This window comes from Sylvia atricapilla, chromosome 3 (genome assembly GCF_009819655.1).
Source record: "Sylvia atricapilla isolate bSylAtr1 chromosome 3, bSylAtr1.pri, whole genome shotgun sequence".
NCBI classification, from domain to species: domain Eukaryota; kingdom Metazoa; phylum Chordata; class Aves; order Passeriformes; family Sylviidae; genus Sylvia; species Sylvia atricapilla.
In genome coordinates, this window is record NC_089142.1 from 18408717 (window position 1) to 18427796 (window position 19080).

At 36.3% G+C, this 19080-nt stretch overlaps 1 protein-coding gene across 10 annotated transcripts in view; it reads left to right on the forward strand.

Annotated features, from left to right (window-relative positions):
- The window catches only part of MYT1L (myelin transcription factor 1 like), a 303376-nt gene that overhangs the window by 214006 nt on the left and 70290 nt on the right, over positions 1–19080 (forward strand). For 5 of the 10 annotated variants that reach the window (XM_066314863.1, XM_066314867.1, XM_066314862.1 and 2 more), the window contains 4 exons: positions 6143–7120; positions 11614–11748; positions 14278–14368; positions 16648–16755. In XM_066314863.1, coding sequence (XP_066170960.1) covers positions 6143–7120; positions 11614–11748; positions 14278–14368; positions 16648–16755 — 1312 coding nt within the window. The remainder of the gene's footprint in view (positions 1–6142; positions 7121–11613; positions 11749–14277; positions 14369–16647; positions 16756–19080) is intronic. The other 5 variants (XM_066314869.1, XM_066314865.1, XM_066314868.1 and 2 more) reach the window with 3 other exon arrangements.

Sequence of the window (19080 nt, forward strand, 5' to 3'; positions counted from 1 at the left end):
TCCTGGAAGATAGATATCCTTTGAAGCTAAACTGACAGAACAGGACCCTGATAATTGCTCAAAAGAACTGGCCCTTTTGTTGAGCAGGTGTTGGCCCACAGAGCCTCCCTAGGTTCCTTCCAGCCTCAGCTACTGAGTGGTTCCATGGCACCAGTGCACTGTCAATAGCGTGTGACACTATCTTACGATCAAAGAAAGGCAAGCAGTATCTTGTGGTGAAATGACAAAATCTTAAACATATTGGCTTGAGTCAGAACCTAGATAACCTTTAAGAAGCTCTTGCAATCTGGCACTTGAAGCAAAATTACCTCAGTCACGATCTTGTCAGAGGACCTGTCAGATATCCTTAGATCCTTTTCCAAAACTGTGCTCATACAGGTAGCTTATAGGGATTTGTATTGGGAAAACATGGATGAATAGCAAATGACAGAAAATTTTTAAGCTACATTTCTCTGTATTACCTGATGCTCTCTGTTTTTATATTAATAGGAATAACCCAAATAAGAACATCCATATTCTACCAGTACTTATTGCGAACTTTTGTAGATCAGGATGCTATTCATGCAGGTGTGACATAAGCAGAGACATAATAATAGGTCATACGAATGGCAAAAAAAAGAGTAGTTTTTCAGGGCATTGGTTATGTGAAACACCTCTGCCTTTAGACAAGAATACACTGATTTGTACAGAAAACTAAATCTTAAAAATGCTTTTATACCACAATAATTTATTAATATTCTTTTAAAAATGTGTTTAAATGGCAAGAAGATGAATTAAAAAGGATTATCTTTATGTGTTGTTCTTTATATGTTAGTAATCACTCCACAATAAGGAAAGAAATTCAGATCTGTGATCACTTTTGGTCCCTTGGGAAAAGCGAAAAAAAAATATAAACCAAGAAAAAATAAGGTAGTACTTAAAGTTTTAGCAAGCACAACCAGATAAAAAGTGGAACCTATAGAAAATTAAAAGATCAAAACATAACAGAAAAAAAAGGAATGAAAAGATACATAAGGCGGAAAATTGTGCATATTTAAAAGTCTGTATGGGCTTGATGCACTTTAGTCCTCACTATTAATTTATAAAACTGACTCCTACTGTAACGTGCTGTGTTCTTCAACTCAGAACTTCCTTGCCATGCTTAATGACTTCTACTCTCCATTTATTTTACTTTGATCATTGGTTATTAATTGAATAATATAATTGTAGGAGAGTCTAAACAGTAAGTCCCAGTGTTGCTACTATTGTAAGTAGTTGTAGCAGGCTGAGGGAGGGAAGTGCAAAAAAATGGAATAGCTAGAGAGAATCAATTAACTAAGTTTTCTTTTGACTTCCATTAAGTATGTAAGGTCCATAAAGGAACCAATTGTTAAAATAACCAAATTGCTTGGGTCTTTACCTATAGCACTTCCAGTATAAAAGAACTTCAGGAAATTTTGCAGAGATGAAGAAAGGATTCTTCATGGTCAACACAAAATTCAGTGCATCTGTAAAATTGGCATATTCTAATGCTTGGGTTCTAATCCAAAGCCCATGTCAATAGGAGTGTTCAGGCTTTTAGGATTCGGTCCTTGGACACATGTCCTCTGTTTCTTCTCTGTGGAGTGGAAAAGTTGAGAGCTCACTGAGTTTTCCACCTCTTCAGTTTCCTTACTCACAAGATTTTCCCCAAGACGACAATGTACAAACAATCCCCTCTCCTGGTATTATGCTGTAACTTTCTAAGATTTGGAATTCATTTGTGCCAACATTGTCTTGCTAAATGTTTCTCATAGGCCAGCTATCAGAGACTGTAATGGGGAGATGGGTACTTTGCATTACAGCTTAAAGAGAGAAGTGTGGTGATGCAGTAATATCATGTGCTGAGCACTCAGGAATTGACAAGTAGCAGTGGCAAAAGCAGTGAAGTGTTTTAAATCAGGAAACTCTGCCTAGATAATGAAACCATCCATCTGGGCAGGAAGCCTGTGTGACCACATGTAGGTTTAGCTTCTTAGCCATCATGTTTTCCCATGCTTGGAATAAAAGTGAGTAATTTGATCCACATATCTGGAAAGTCTTGTTTCTGAAGTCTTTGTCCTTTGGTAGTAATGTAGGTGTTATTTCTGAAGTATCATTGCCTCTCTCTGCAGAATCTCTCAATCTAAATGCTGCGTATTTTCCTTTTCAAAAGGAAGGTGCTGTTTTGCATGACTCCCTACACTGAAACCAGCAAGACATTTCTTCTGACAAAATATTGCTTAAAATTGGATGTGATAGGAACAAAAGGAAGAAACAGTAAAGGATGTAGAGGATATAATTCTTATTCTCCCATGTCTCCTGGTATGACATGGAAAGAGTCATTCAACTTCTCTGTGTCTCAATTTCCCATCTGTAAAATGGGGTTAAAATACCTACCTCACAGGGGTGTTGTGAGGCTTTTTAAAATAATGTTTGTAAAGTGCTTTGAGATCCTTGGATGAAAGATGCAATAAGAAATCAAATTATTCACTTTTTTTTAGCGTGATACAGGTGCACTTCGGTCGAAATGACTAAAGGCTTCCAGCTCTTAATAGCTGTTCTACACTACTCCACTGTAATTTCCTCCTGCCCTTTTTTATATCTGCTGGGAGTTAAAAAGAACAAATTTACAATCTATAATATCTAAATTGTCATGATATTTTGTGGAAGAGGGCCAGATTAATTTGATATTCTTTTTAAACTCTGTTGTGTCTTCTTTGTCCATGCAACCCTAAAGTTAACATAAAAAGGATATATTATAACTTCGTGCATTCTTCACCTAAACTGGCTAGCTTATGTCTTTGTGAGACAAACTCAATCTCTTCACAAAATAAAACCTTCAGTTTGCATTGCTAGTTCCAAAACTTATGCAAGGGGTAGGGTAAATCTTCTACCTCTCCTGGTTTTGCAGTCATTTAACAGACAGCTGTTAAATAGCACACTGTAAAGAGAGTTACTGAGTTAAAGATCAAATCTAAGGAATCACAGAAATGTGAAATGAAAACAAGATTAAATTTTACAGAGCTGAATCAAAGAAAAGCCATATAGTTCACATAGAGCTGCTAATGTAACATACTTCCTAAAAGACCCTTAACTAATACACAAACTTATTCAGTATTTCAAATTTCATGTTGATAAACAGATTATACAGGTGCCTCACCAGAGCAAGCTTAGAATCCAGCTGTTACTGGGGAGATGACATGGCATACATAAATATCTTCCTCATTAAAATTAACTGCTGCAAGAGACATGAGTAAAATAGTTGTTAAAGAAAGGTGATGCAAAAAAGGCAAAAAATTAAAATTATGAGAAATGAAACTTAGTTCAATATTTTGCTTTCCCACCTCTCTCATCTGAAATTAGTGCTTTACACTTTCTTCTCTTCCACTGTTTTCCTTCTTCATTTTCTGACTGAATGAATGGGAGACCAGAAAAGGATATAGCCAAACAAACAGAATAAAAGTAATGTAGTTACAGTTTTCACCCAGCTTACCTGCTTAAAAGGAAGTTAGATGTCTTCTGTCATACAGTACATGAGTCATATTTTGACTTTTCACTTGTGGAGGCAAGGTATAACATATTCCTCCCCTTGGTGATCATTTACCAACACAACCCCCCCCTCCCCCCCTTTTGAGAAACAATCCCTGAAACTTTTCACATTTCAAAAGTTGGCCTAGAACAGTCACTGCATACCTAAGCAGTTCTGAGGATGACATAATTTTATTTTTTCTACTTTGCATTTCAATATTGTATTACAGCTAGATTTGGACTAATTTCACCAGTTTTTGCTGATACCTCATCCTAAACTTGAAGACACTGGCAGTTTTGGAACTATAGCTTATTTATTTACTTTGATATTCCTTTCTTGCATCTGACTGCCCATCAGTCTAGTTACAAGAAACACCCCACAAAAGCCTCCGTTTCTATGAAACAATCTCCTTGGCACCAGGTTTTATCCTTAATATTTAAATTAATTTGGGACAATAGAAAATTATTAGTGTATTTACTTTTCAAGTAGCACAGACTAGTCATCCACTAATCCTTCATTGCCTTTTTCTATTCAGTTATTCAAGATGGACATTTTTCAAATAGGAAGTGTAAGTGGCAGTCCTTACTTGTACACTGAAAAATCTGATACTCTGAGACCCTTAATTTTTGTGGCACTGAAACATAAATGTGAATTATGATGATCTTGAAAAAGATAGCAACTAAAATAAAACCACCTTTTATGATAAACAGATAACCCTCTACTAGCTTGGAATATCTTGTGTTTTAGAAATACCATACAATCTTTCTTATTAATTGTCTTTCCTCTGTATTCAAGTAGATAATATGTAAGATATAATATTTTACCATTAGAGCATTTTTTTTTCTAGACATAGTCTAGTCATCAACCAGGTCTGCTGCTTAACTACAGCCTACTATCATCCCAGGATCCCTAACCACTGTGTAGAAGAAATACTATCTTGTGGCTGAAATATTAATTATTGTGCTGTTTAGCTTTGTATTTACAACTCTTGATTTATTATTATCTTGTCTATTGACATAAAAACTATTTTTACCAATGTTCCCTATTACCAAAATGTTAGTGCACAAGCCACCTACTACCTGAAATTTCCCACTTTGGTTTGTTTAACCCAAATTATAAGCCACACTTTAGAAATTGCTATGTGTTTAGGTGTACTAGTGTTGAAAATGCATCTAAGCTGAAAAGATGCTATCAGAAGTTCATGGACTAGCTCTTGAGCAGGTGTTAATTATCCTAGCTCTACTGGTTTCTTTCAGTTTGCACCAGCTGAAAAACTGGCCTAGCATGTCACTGTAATAACAGATCTAGTAACTTTCTTTTCCAGTGCTGGAAAACATTGAAATATAGCTTGGGTAGCCAATTATCAAAATACAAGTTATGCAATGTTCATTACTCCATTATTATGAATGTGTGTTTTAAGACTGAGTCTAATAATGACATAACTTCTGAGTGAAGATGAGATACCAGAAGATGCTCTCTGGATGATATTCATCTGACTGAATATGGGTATTTTTAAGGTTGGCATCACGTCTGAGTCCCTTTGTTGTCAATGAAGAGAAACAGGCACTTGTAGTGGTCATTAGTTTTATTCTCAAGAAGATATCTTAACCAGATCAGGTGGGCTGTGTCCGTAAAGTGTCTGTTTCTCTTACTGACTAAGGACCAAACCATGGATGTAGATGTTGATGTCTGCCTTGCTCATGTCTATAGTCAGGTGAGGTCAAGCTCCTCCTCAGGGCCTCTCATTGGCTCCATCTTTGTAAGCTCTCCCTAACAATTACTAGAAAAAGCTGAGTAAAATGTGTAACTCTGCACCATTCAGTTCCATTACACAGAACAGTAAATAACAGCCCTATCATACATATATGACTATAAAATTTGAGCTAGCGTATTTACTTAAAATTATATTGTGCATATAATTCCTCCTATCCTCCTTTCATGTAACAATTCTTTTAAAATTCTTAACTTCTCCACAGTTGAACTGAGAGATTTTGATTTTACTGATGGATCCACTAAGTAAAATGCCATTTTAATCTTTGTATATAGCTACTGGTTGACTAGTGTTAATTGTGTGTATGGGGTTAAAAATGTGACATTTTGCCTCCTTGGAGTATACTCTTTTGGTGAATGGCATTCATCAGTAAGAGAGTAAATCCAATAGTACTCACTCCTTTGCCATCTACCATATTTACAGGAAATACAAGAGTGAGAAAAGTTGGAAACATAGGCAATTATGTCATCTGAATAATGTGATTGTAATAAATCCCATAAAACTGTGAATATAGAAGTGAAAGGAGAAACATAAGTATTTATGCCTTAATATTTAGAACTAGTAGTAATTAGCATTTTTATTGCCTTTTTCTTACCAGTTCTGAGAAAGAAATTCACATGAATAGCAAATAAACAAAAATAGCCTAATGGACTATAGAGAACTCGGTTCAAATGGGTCAGCCATAGTGTTCTAAAATTTCTGTATGATTAACAATATTTGACATGCAGTTTGTTTTCTGTCCGTGCGATTGCAACAACAGTTCCAATTGTAGCCACTTTTTTCTTTTCTTTTCCTTTTTCTTTCTTTCTTTGTTTCTTTCTTTGTTTCTGTTTTTTATGCAGAAGACCATCAAATGAATTGTCACAATACTCGAATAATGCAAGACACAGAAAAAGACGATAACAATAATGATGAGTATGATAATTACGATGAACTGGTGGCCAAGTCATTGTTAAATCTTGGCAAAATTGCAGAGGATGCAGCATACAGAGCCAGGACAGAATCAGAAATGAACAGCAATACATCTAATAGTCTGGAAGATGATAGTGACAAAAATGAAAATATCGGTCGGAAAAGCGAGCTGAGTTTAGATTTAGACAGTGATGTTGTTAGGGAAACAGTGGACTCCCTTAAATTATTAGCACAAGGACATGGTGTAGTGCTTTCAGAAAATATTAATGACAGAAATTATGCAGACAATACTTCACAGCAAGACAATAGGAATATGAACTTTGTAATGCTAGGGAAGCCTGTGAACAATGGACTTACAGAAAAAATAGTGGAGGAGAGTGATGAAGAGGTGTGTCTCAGCAGTTTGGAGTGCTTAAGGAACCAGTGTTTTGATCTGGCTAGGAAACTCAGTGAGACAAACCCACAGGAAAGAAATCAACAGCAAAACATGACCACTCGTCAGCATGTCAGGCAAGAAGATGACTTCCAAGGAAGAACACCAGACCGGAATTACTCTGATATGATGAACCTAATGAGGCTTGAAGAACAGTTGAGCCCCAGATCTAGGACTTTTTCTAGCTGTGCCAAGGAGGATGGTTGTCATGAAAGAGACGATGATACCACCTCTATTACTTCAGATAGGTCTGAAGAAGTATTTGATATGACAAAAGGTAACTTAACCCTGCTTGAGAAAGCAATTGCTTTGGAAACTGAGAGAGCAAAAGCCATGAGAGAAAAAATGGCAGTGGAAGCTGGAAGGAGGGATAATATGAGATCATATGAGGAACAGTCTCCAAGACACCTTTCTGGAGATGACAGGAAGCCTAAACCAAGTGACGGCCATGTCAAAAAGCCATATTATGGTAAAGGTAATATTTCTATATACCGTATGTTATGTCATGAGAAAGTGTGAGCTAACATGTTAAGTTTTTGCATAGATTTCTGAAATGAAGTTATTAATTCCACATAATGGGAACCTTATTAAAATTGTAGTATGACATGATTGTAAAGTAGCATCATGCTATGATCATAAAACAAAAGAATTCATTCTGCAGTGTTAGAAATATATACAATATATCATTGGCTAAATTTAAAAAGTAACTTCTCAGGGAAACAAAACGAGATCATGTTGAAAGAGGCAAAGATTTTTCTCAAGGTTTTAATATATTTTACAATAATAATTGAAAAAGAGCATCGTGTTGCAAACTGTATTGATGAGGGGGGTTTTAGTAGCAGATAGTCAATCAGCTATGAAGTGCATATATTACAGATTGGATTGGGTAGGTGGCATCGTGACTTATAAAATTATCATCAAATGACAGATATTGATGAAGCCTCTCCCATCTAAAATGTAGAATTGCCTAATAGAAATTGAACAGTATCAAAATGACCGATAACATAAGATAGGGGCAGTGACTGCACATTAATTATCTTAAGATAGTAAGGTAATGGAAACCATTTGCTATGCAAGGCATGGTGTGGCCTGGGCTGAGATCAATAGCAATTTCTTTCTTATGTGCATTCCACTTCACTGGTTTCATTCCATTGTGGAAACAGTTAAGGTGCTGCCTTGACCATAATTCAATACAAGAAAAACAACAACAAAAAAAACCAATAAAAACCAAACCAAACCAACAAAAAAAAAAACCCCAACAGACTAAAGGTTACTTTTAGAATGCCTTTTAATTTGCAGGATTATCATGGTGATGATGTGTTTATATTATGACACCCCTCTTTAATGTGTTTACATCTGTACATGTAGGGCCATGTTGTATTAAGTGTTCAATACCTCCTGAGATTCATTGAACACCCCTGATTCCCATTGACTTTAGTGGAAGTTGAGGAAGTGGTATTTCTTGAGAGATGCTAAATGGGAACTAAGTTTACCTTATATTTGTTGTAAAAATACTTGGTTTGCTTTCTAAAATTGAGATGGTGGGCATTTTTCTCTTTTTTTATCAATCCCTGTTTTGAAAAAGTAATCTGCCTTCATGTAAGCAGACAACATCTTGATCCAAGAAAGTTTTGATCATTTTTCACAAGTCTTGAACAAAAGTAATGATCAGTCTTTTAGAAAAGCATGTAAATTACTGATGTCAAACACTGCTGCAATGTATTTTAGAGAAGTTTTGTTTGTTCTAACCACAGATATATAGTCCAGTGTATGCTGTAATAACTTTGGGCATTTGGGAAAGACAACTTTATTTAGTTAGTGTATTACTGCATAGCCATGTGGATGTTGGGCTAAATGTTGTTCACATATGACCTATTATGGATGCATTTCCCTGTGAGTACATGTCTCTAAAACCACGGAAAACATGGCAAGCAAAAATTAATTTTTGAACAGTTTTTAAATTCTGCTATTGTCCAGCCTTTCCAGTCTATATATGGCTTGGAAAACATTTTCGCATATAGGCCTGCTGTCTCCAAAAAGCTTACATAATTTCTGATGGTGAGAAATATATGGATATCCTAATTTAGTAAATTCTATAGCTTCTTTGAACCATCCTGTTTCTTGGGAGCTGCAGGTTGAATTGATAATAGGTCCAAGGATCAAACAGGACTAAATACTGTGAGAGTTTGGACCATGAAACTTTTGTGGACTAGATCATTCTTCACCTTTTAATTAAAAAAAAATTAAAATTCCCTATATAAAAATAACCCAAAACAAACAAACAAACAAAATCCAAACCAAAACAAACAAACCTGTGAGAAACATTCTGGTAGTTGTTTCGAGAGGAAGCTTTAAGTAAGACAGTTGCTTATATCATTTGTTCTCCAGTCACATGTTACCTTCCAAATACTGCTGGAAGAGATACCTACAGAGATGATGATTAGGTGGGAACTTTCTTGGGAACACAGGTCTGCAGTGAGAACTACCTCTTGGTTTCAAAGGTCACTGAAACAACCATTAAGAGGCCATTAACCATTTTCCCCCTGCCATTTTAAGCTTTCTAAACAAGTTTTCTTCTGAAATTGATGCATTTTGAATCCTTTTAAAGTCCTTTGACAACCTTCACTCAGGAAATACTTCCATTGTGGCAAGGAGTGAGAAAAGGTTGCACAGTTCAGTAGAACTGCAATATTCCTCCCAAACAGCAGAAGAGGATTTACAAAACAGTATCCAGTGCTTTGTATAAAGCTGTGAAAAGTTTACTCAAATGTCTTCCATTAAAAGCAATGGGAAATTGTGCAAGAGCAAGTTTATGCAAGTTTTGAAATCATTAAGAGTAGTATTCAGCATCTTTTCTGACTCATTAGACCATAAAGGCTCTTAGGATCTGATATATGCTATAACTTTATGATGTAGACTTGAATACAGAGCAGAATTTGCTTGGTGCTGTAGGATGTAAGTGTCTAGATCCTCAGCTGCTCTAAATTACAACACCTTCACTGACTTTGGTGGAATTCTAACAATGTTGAGTAGCTAAAGTTCCTCTAGTTTAAAGTCTGTAAAAAGCCATTATGGTCTATTAATCATCTACATTTTTTGCAGTCCTTGAATATTGTTATATTTACATAATTTATATTTCATTTACATTATCTATTCGCTTATCTAATACTTTTACACATCCTGAAGTACTTGACTTGATGAGTTGCTTAGAGTTGTGTATGTATGTAGCTGTGGGCTTGCTGTTCTAGTGGTCTCAGCACAGGCCTATCTGGCAGGAATTCAAATCCCTCCTCTGACATTTGCTCCTTCTGTGGCCTTGGGTTTAACTTCTTGATCTCTTTCTTCAATTTCCTGACGCATGAGATTATGGTCTTTCCAGGAGTGTTGTGATAACTGTATAGCACATTGGAGATAGATTTATATGTCTATTTGTCGTTAAAAAGCATGGAACAAAGAACTGTGTTCTACAGTCCACATGCAAGTTAAGTAAAATAAAACTTTCATAATTAGGGATTCTATTTGCAAAATACAAGGTTTAAGTATGATATTATATTTTAAGAATGGATTTAAGACATGGAGAGTCATTACAATGAGCTAAAGGTTTTCTGTAAAATGAAGCTGTTTTGGAAGAACTTGAAAAGTAAAAGTACATATAAAACCTACCAGAAGGAAATCAGGGAAAGATAAGTCCAAAACAGAATGTAAACTCTGGATTGTATTGATTCATGATTAAAAGAGTGGGTTGTACGTGAAGTTCTACAAGTACTGAAATTTTCCCCTATTGTACTGAGGGTTCATTTTGTTGAAGCTGGGATGGAATTTAATGTTAAAAAAGGCTTACTGGAAAACAATACCAAAATCTTGTTTTATGGAAATGAAAGCATAAATACTGAAGCAGAGAAATTACAAGAGCAACATAAAATTATTAAATTAGGATAGTTCAGATTGGGTATTGAAAAGAATGATGGACTAAAAAAGATGTTAGTGATCTTGAGCCAAAATCGTTGCAGTTCAAGTATCCTGAATTTAATACTGATATGAAAATCAGCAATAATGCCCAAAACCTGGCAACTGTGGTCAAGATGATAAGATGTAATTTGTATTATGTGGTTGTCTGGAAGAACAGGTGTTCTACAGATGTTCTGTTAAAGGAAATAAGCAGATTAAGTTACGTGAGAAAGTTCTAAATCAGGATTAATGTCACCAGTATTCCATTACATTATTGGCAGAAAACTTTATTTTGTGAGAAAAAAAGTCCAGTTAGACTTTTCTTTGATTTGTAGTCAGAAGATCCAACAACACTCCAACAGGTCATTAACCTTTCAAGCATATGAATATTCAAATATTACATATGCATGTTGGTAATGGCCCAGATTTACACTGCAAGCAGTACTTTCAATAATTCTGATTACAATGTTAACTCCACCATAATTTATTGAAGAGAAAGGAATATTTATGTAATTTTACCACTTTATAAGGAAATTAAAGAAAACCAGAGTAATTTCCTCATTGAGCCTTGGAAGAGGGATTTTTGTGGAATCTTTTTGCTGAAGAGCTGGGTTTCTGCTCTCAGGACATTGAGCTGCTATGACAGTACATTTGCAGACCTTAATACATGAGGCAAATAAGAATGTAAAGAAGGGAAACTCCAACTAAACAGTTTCCAAATGACCTTGCACCCTTGAGCTAATGCTTGCCAGCAGAACATTGATTGACAATTGTACGGCTTTGCTATAAAAGGTCATTTTCCAATCACTGTGAATGGATATTGCCGTGGTCATGGGAGCCTGCAGTCTGAGAAGAAGATAACAGGATAAAAGTGACAGAACTGTGATAAGAAGTAGAAGGTCTTTTTTTTTCCAGTTTTCATAATAACATTTACCAAAGAGTAAATGACATGATTAAATGAACCTTCTTACAGAAATGTGAAAAGACTCATTCACTTGACACATTTGTTGTAAATTATAGATCCCTCAAGAACAGAAAAGAAAGAGAGCAAATGTCCTACCCCTGGGTGTGATGGAACTGGCCATGTAACGGGGCTTTACCCCCATCACCGCAGTTTGTCAGGATGCCCACACAAAGATAGGGTCCCTCCAGAAAGTAAGTTCACATTCTTTCATGGAAACTGGGGATAAAACTACAAAAACTTTTCTAGCATGCTTTTTAAATCTTTTATTTAAAAAATTAATTTCATTTTTCAGTATGGTTTGTCTCAACTTAGTCAACTGTTCTGTGTTATACTTTTTCCTTTATTCCATCTTTTCCATTCTTTACTAACTTTACACTAAAAGAACAACTTTTAAAGCTGTATTCTTTGATTTTTGAGGATCCTAGGCTATTTTTAATAGACATATTTCGTCAACAGAGAAAAAGGTTTCCAGAAGATGTGCACTGCTTTTGCTTCTGTGTGCTAATGTCACATCAAATATCCTTATTGTCTTATACAGGAATAACTATTCCTGAAAAACTTGCAACCCCTTTCCTTTGTTATTGTTGTGTCTGAAACATAATTTATATTAAACTAGTACATATTATAAAAAATAACAATTTGGCCATTTACTTAGTTATAGAACTCAGGATTTTGAGCAAACAACCCCTGTCAGTCACATGAGTGGAACTTCCTGCCATGTCAGCAAATTCCCTGCATAGGAAGTTCACCCATATGAGCTCATGGACACCCACCTAAAGGCAGAGGGCTTCATTTCTGGAAGTCACCTCCTTGGCTGGTGAAATCAGCATAGTTCTTTTGAAGCTAATTACTCTGTGCTGGTTTTCATCAAGAAGTGTCTAGCTAAGATCTAATTCTCTTTCACACCAGTTTTAAAATGGAGTTATGGATTCCATTCTATATGGACCTAAAATCCTCACTGTCCATCAGCACTTACAGACTTAATCTCAATGAATTTGCAACAGCCTTAAGGAAATGTTATAATGACAGTCAGAACTAAAGTGGTCCCCAGTTTCCAAAGGAAAGTAGATTCTGATGGACAGGAAAATAGAAGTAGATTAACAGTGTAAGAGTGGCAGACATAAAAAGTCTCCTCTTCCATGGTACAGTGGCTTCTTCCAGAAGTTAAGTGATGAGGACGTGCTTTAGGGAACTTCACTGTAGTTTGCTTGGTCTCTGAGCACAGTACAACAAGTAAAGTAATTTCTCTGCTTTCCAAGACCCTGTAATTTTCTGAAACACAAATATTTATTTAGTTGCTCAAAGTTCTATCATTTTGTCAAATGGTAAATAAAAAGCTCTTTAGAAGACTTTGTAAATCAAAGAAGAATATAGCTTTAAACTGTTTGCATGCTCTTGTACCTACTAAAATGACAAAGGTGAGCTCATCTTTTTTTTTCCTGTGATGTTGGCCTTGTGAAGCATGTTTCAAGAACAGCTTTAAATATTAGGAATTTCAGAGTGAAGCTTTTGCATCTATACACATTTTATCACACTGATGATGGGGTGATGATGATGATGGTTATCTTTTAATGAGGATACATGGTTTAATTCTCAAGTCTCTGAACAGCTTTTATTCAGTTCTTTACTCAGTCAAGGTATCTATTGATTTTATTAGATTTTTTTTTTTAATTTTTTTGAGTGAGAACTAAATACAGGCTTCCAGACCACTTCTTGTGTGAGAAAATGAGAACTTCACAAGGGCTAGATGGTCTTTTTCCATTGAGTGATGCACTGCCATCCAGCTCTGAGACATGGATACCAATGTGCCTCATGTCATAAAAAACTCTTCAGTGTTCCCAAAAAGTTCTTGATAATTTGGCCCTTCATAGCATGAGCTTTATGATTTAGAGGGGTACTGCTCTGAGCAGCCTTGGAGTAAGTTTTCCATCCAGCTTGCAGTGGATGCGGATGTAAATCAGTTTACTTGCTTAAGCTTGTACCACTTATTTATTTTTTACATTTTTTTTCTGCCATCCCTCAATTTTTAAGTGCTTAATTTTCGTTCTTAGTATTTTGAAAAAAAAAAAAAAATCACATGTGTAGAGAATAAAAGTGAAAGCTAAAGGATCCATTCTGCCTGCCATATAGATGTGAATGATATATCTATGTGGAAGCGAGCAGAATTGGCCCCTAGCTCGATTGGGCTGCCTTATAGTTAGGGTTAAATTCTGTTCAGGGTTGTACTGAGGTGTGTTTGAAAGAAATCAGTGTTCCACCAGTATAACTTGAGAGCAGATTTTCAGCTCATGAGTTTGATACTACGTTTATAAAGCTATGTATTAAGAATACATACATTTCCTGAAAGAATTTTCCCAGTCTGTAATTTTGTTTTGTATGGTTGCTAGCTCACCCTTTACTGTTGAGCTGATCTTTGCTCAGTGGTTTTGTATGAAGAAGATGTTGGGCGTCTTCTGCTTCACTGTTGCACCAGAGATGCATTTGTTTATAGGTTCTGTAACCTCCATAACTTTCACTGTTGCCCTGTGTTAATGAGCATAGGGTCACAATACTTACTTTCCTCATCAGGCTTTATTGGCTATGTGTGTCACGTGTATTTTGAGGAATGCTGGTTGTTAATGAATCCTGCTTTGTTTTAAAATGGTTTCATATATACTGGGATTTGATTTTTTTTTTCTTGTTTTCATACTCTGCTGTTTTCTCTTACTCTCCTTGTCAAGTTCTTGCCATGCATGAAAATGTTCTTAAGTGTCCTACACCAGGCTGCACAGGCCGGGGCCACGTAAATAGCAACAGGAATTCCCACCGAAGGTAAGGATGCCGTCGCTGGACACCAATCTAGAGGGAACAGTGCCTCCAAACTGCAGCCCTTCTAGCAGTCCATTGGTGGGGGGGAGTGAGTGTGTGTCATTGTTCTGTTCTGAGGATTGACAGATGGTGCTTCGTGTGCTTTATCCATTTTAAAGAGTAACATTTATTCATGTATTTTCCAAGGAGAACGAGTGAGCGTTTGCTGTAGTATGGATGAGTTGATCCACAGAAGACATTTTAAGCATCCTTAGCTTTTTGAGTGGACTTTTTTTTTTCTTTTTGTTTTGATATTTGCTGAACAGCAGTGGTTTCGAAACAAGTGGTGTGACTCCTCATGGGTGTGTTGCAGGGAGAAAGAAGATTCTGTCAGCATCATCAGGACTAGGACAGAGTTCTTGTCCTCACATTTCACTCTCCTTAGAGATTATTTTGTAGTGCATGAAAAAATCTAGTCTAATCCTAAATTATGGGGATTTTTTAATACATGAGAAACAGTATTTTAAATACACAGTTGTTAGCTTTCTTACTGACCACAGTCTCAATCCTGAAGTACTTATTCAGCTAAAACTGAATGACAATCTTGGCTCTTTAGGAAACATTAGGAATGTCTCATTACATTTAAAAATGAGAAGGCAGACTTATTAGAAAAAATATTTTAGTAAAAAAAAAAAAAAGATCAAGGAAAAAAAGCAACTTTTCCATAGTTTCCTAAGATCAGTAGTAGATTCTTAGGGAAGGGATGTTATTGCCAATTAAATTCTGTCAAACAAATTTTGAAAATGTCATTTTAGTCTTCAGCATATCACAATTTTCCCACAGAACAATAATGAAATCTTGCCTATTCCTTTACAATTTTAAAAATAAAAAAATGTGAATAAGAGAGTATAAGGAATATGCAATATTCCTGTTATTAAATTACTTTTTACTTTTAATTGTAGCATGAAGGCTTAAGGGAGTTCAGGTATTGGACATTCAGTCTTGTCAAGCTCTGGGTTACTACAGCCCCTCATATCAGCTGCATTTCCCCCAGAAGACTCTTGTGGGTACCAGCCTTTCTGCAGTAAGCTCTGGTACCCCTTCTCTGCAGTGATGCTGCCAGTAGATGCAGCAAAAACCTCTGAGAAGGCTGTATGGGAATTACTGCTGCTTGAAGCAGCATTCACTTCTGGTTGAATATCCACTAGAATATTTGAGGTATCTGAGGAAGAACATGTCAGTGGAGCGCAGCTGCCCCCTGGCATGGCTCCAGACTGCACAGAGCTCCCTCACCCTCTGCAGAACTAGGGCAGTGAGGACGGGCAGGGGGGAGCACTCTGCAGTTCTGTGCTCACCTCTTTCTGCAGCTTTTGGGGCATTTTTCTCTACTTCACTTTTTTTTTTTTTTTTTTTTTTCCACTTATTTCCTGTAAAGGAGGGAACATCTGGGAATGCACTGATTTGCCTTTCATTTTAATTTCTGTTCCTGTGGAGAGCACAGAGAGCTGCAGTCACATAAGCATGCAATAGACTATGACAGGGAAAGGAACCCCTCCAATGTCAGGTCACAGGGTTTTACAGCTTCACTAAGAGCACCATCTGCTGGTATCAATATATTTATTTTTCACAGTTCTACATCTTTTCCATAAGAATCAGACTTATTATTGGCACTTCAATAATAGTTCAGTATTCACAAATTTAATTGAATTTCCAGTGCAGAAGTGCTTTTGATTTTGCATCATCTACTATTAGAAAGCATACTTTAGTGGCTGAAATTCATGAACAAACACTAACAGTTGACATACAGATTTAACAATCCAAGGCAAAATTTTGCTCTCGTTTATATGCCTAGCAAAAGGATTGGAGTTAATGGAGCTGAATGAGGTGTGAAGCAGCACAACATTTGGCCTATATAGTGTTGTCATTTAATTGTCTTCAGGAGCCATTTCATTGGCAACATTTGTAGATGCATAAAGGTCACAAGTCTGCTAGCACAGCTGCACAGTAGATTCCAGTTTATATTCTCCTCTCCTACTGGTATGTTCTCTGGCTGACATCCATGAATAATCTACCCATGTACTGTGAGAGAAGAAGAGCAGATGTAAGACTTACCATACAACTCTGAAAGCAGAAGAAAGGAAGTCTATTTTAGAGAAAATACACATGACCAAAGCATTTTTGGAAACCCTTTTCCTTCAGATTCTTCCTGATGCTGGCTAAGGAGGAGAAGGAGTAATTGGATCAGTGCTATAATGTGAAACTATGCAGGACAAGACAATTAAATTTCCTTTCTGTAATTGCAGCCTCTCTGGATGTCCTATTGCTGCAGCAGAGAAACTGGCTAAAGCTCAAGAGAAGCATCAGAACTGTGATGTGTCAAAATCAAACCAGGCATCAGATCGGGTTTTAAGGTATTAGAAATCACTATAATACTTATTCTTATGCAGAATTCATCACACATTCACCTAATCTGAGAATTTATATTTATATACATTGTATATACATATATATCTCCTTTAAAGAAGAGTTAGAATTAGGGCTTCTGGATCCAATTCTCACAGTGTATTTTTCCCACTCAGTTTTCATGGGGGAGGGTTGGTAATTATTTTGGCAAATACATGTAAAGCTGAAAAGCTCATTTTTGTCTTAGGCATTGTTTGGTGTAAAGATGACTGCTGGAGTGCAAAGTCTAAGAACAGTGTGAAAAAAGTTGGTATCTTTTGGGAATAAACTAATATTTACCGGTAAGTCTTGGTTTTTTCAGCAGGCTTTTACTAGTAAATATCAGTTTAAATTAAACCAGAAGCCCTATGTGCATTACCAAACTGGTAGTACACCTTTTGGTAGGACACTTGGAAAAGTACCAGATATAGCTTAGATTCCAAAATAACATCAGTCTTAGTTCTTTGTCTCTGTTCCCCCCACTCTCTGCCAGGAAGGACAGAAAGAGAGAAAAATTGTCCTAAATTTTCATATGGGAAGGAGTTTGAACCAATTTTATATGATTATACTTCTCTTCTTCATCCATGAAGGATTCTGCGTTTATCTGAAGTTGTATCCAGCTTTGTCCTATTGTCTCCTCTTTTGAGATATGTGGGTGGAAAAAATATTTCTAAGGAGCTGAAGTGTGAAGGATGCATGTAAAGCAATCAAACTTCTGCATGATTTTACCAGCCTTATGCTGATGATGCCCCAAAAGCTGCAGAATTTCTCCATGGATACTGCAATATCTGTGGGCTGGGATAGGTACATCCCTCCCAGCTGCCTCAAAGAGTGTGGAGGAAGTGCTGCAGCTTTAGTTCCCAGAATTTCCTACTTATCCCATAGGTTTCTTAGTCTTCAGCTGTCTTCTAGGTTTAAGAACTGATTGGGCTACTTAAAATTTTATACTGCATTATCAACACCATTCTTTGAATATTCTCTTTAAAGTTCATCTAATCTTGATGGTCTTTTCAAAAACCAGCATTTCCATGAAGCTGGGAACATAGAATTATGGCTCACATCTACAGAAGATTTTTCGTCATTCTTGTTGACTATGCCCCCCTTCCACAGATTGCTTTTGAGGGGATTTATCTTAACTGCCCCTAATTCAGTTTGCACAGCTTGGCATACAACATCCCACAGAGATTTCTTAGAGAAGAGTTCTTCAAATCCCATTAGTAAAAAAACTTCACTCTTTGAGGGAATAAAACAGTTTCTCACTTGATGGAAGCAGACAGATCAAAAATGCAGTGGCTTTTACCACTGCTTATTACAGAGAAACCACTGAAGTCAGTTGCCATAGAAGGCAACTGCTCAAAAGCAGCATCCACTTCGCTGGCAAACTCTCTAGGATTGTTCTGCAGGCTTAACTTCACTTGTGAGCTGCCTTGTGTTTTGGGTTTTATAGACAACCCAGATAATTCTTTCATCTTGTCTCTTGCTTCCCTTTTACCTTTAAGTCATGGAAGTACTTAAGACAAACTTGGCAGCTATTTGTAATATTTGCATACAGGCAATTGATGGGCTGATGGAGATGTTTTAAGAGTAATGTTGAATATTTGTTTTCATCCCAGTTTTCATCATACCTGCATTTGAAAATTCTTACTTAAAAAGAAATCAATTTTGGATTTGCATATAATGTTAAGAATCTGAATTGCAGGTTTTTGGCTAAATATAGATGATCTTGAAACAGGACCAAACTATTATTCATATCAGCTCATTGTGTAAATAAGCCTATGTATTTTGTGAGGTAGAAGCATCTAAAGGAATGAGCATACATAAATCAAAGGGAATAGTATGACTAATACGATTTTTTGGGTGAGCTTTACATAAATATCTTGAATAAATTCTATGAAAATAAATTCATTCAGAAAAACATGATATAATATTCAAAACCTATTTCTTACTATTGATCACATTTCACTTTGTTAGTCAGCATGATGGTACTTCTGATCTTTACTGAATTTATGTTCCTATGATTGTTCCTTCCATTTCCTCTGGTTATAAATGCAATGAAAAAAAATAGAAGAAAAAAGAAGGAAAAAAAAAAGTCTACAGGCTTCTTGGTTCCAGCAGAAGCACCTCAGGTGTGCTGTTCATCATCCTCACCTCCTGCTAAATGCAGCATTGTGTAGCAGCTGCTTCCTAGGACCCAGTCATGTAATGCTTCCTTGTATCAGTAGGGTTTGCAGGATCTGACCTTCATTTGCTGCTTTGAGCTGATGAATTCTGTGTCCACATGCAGAAGATGGTGT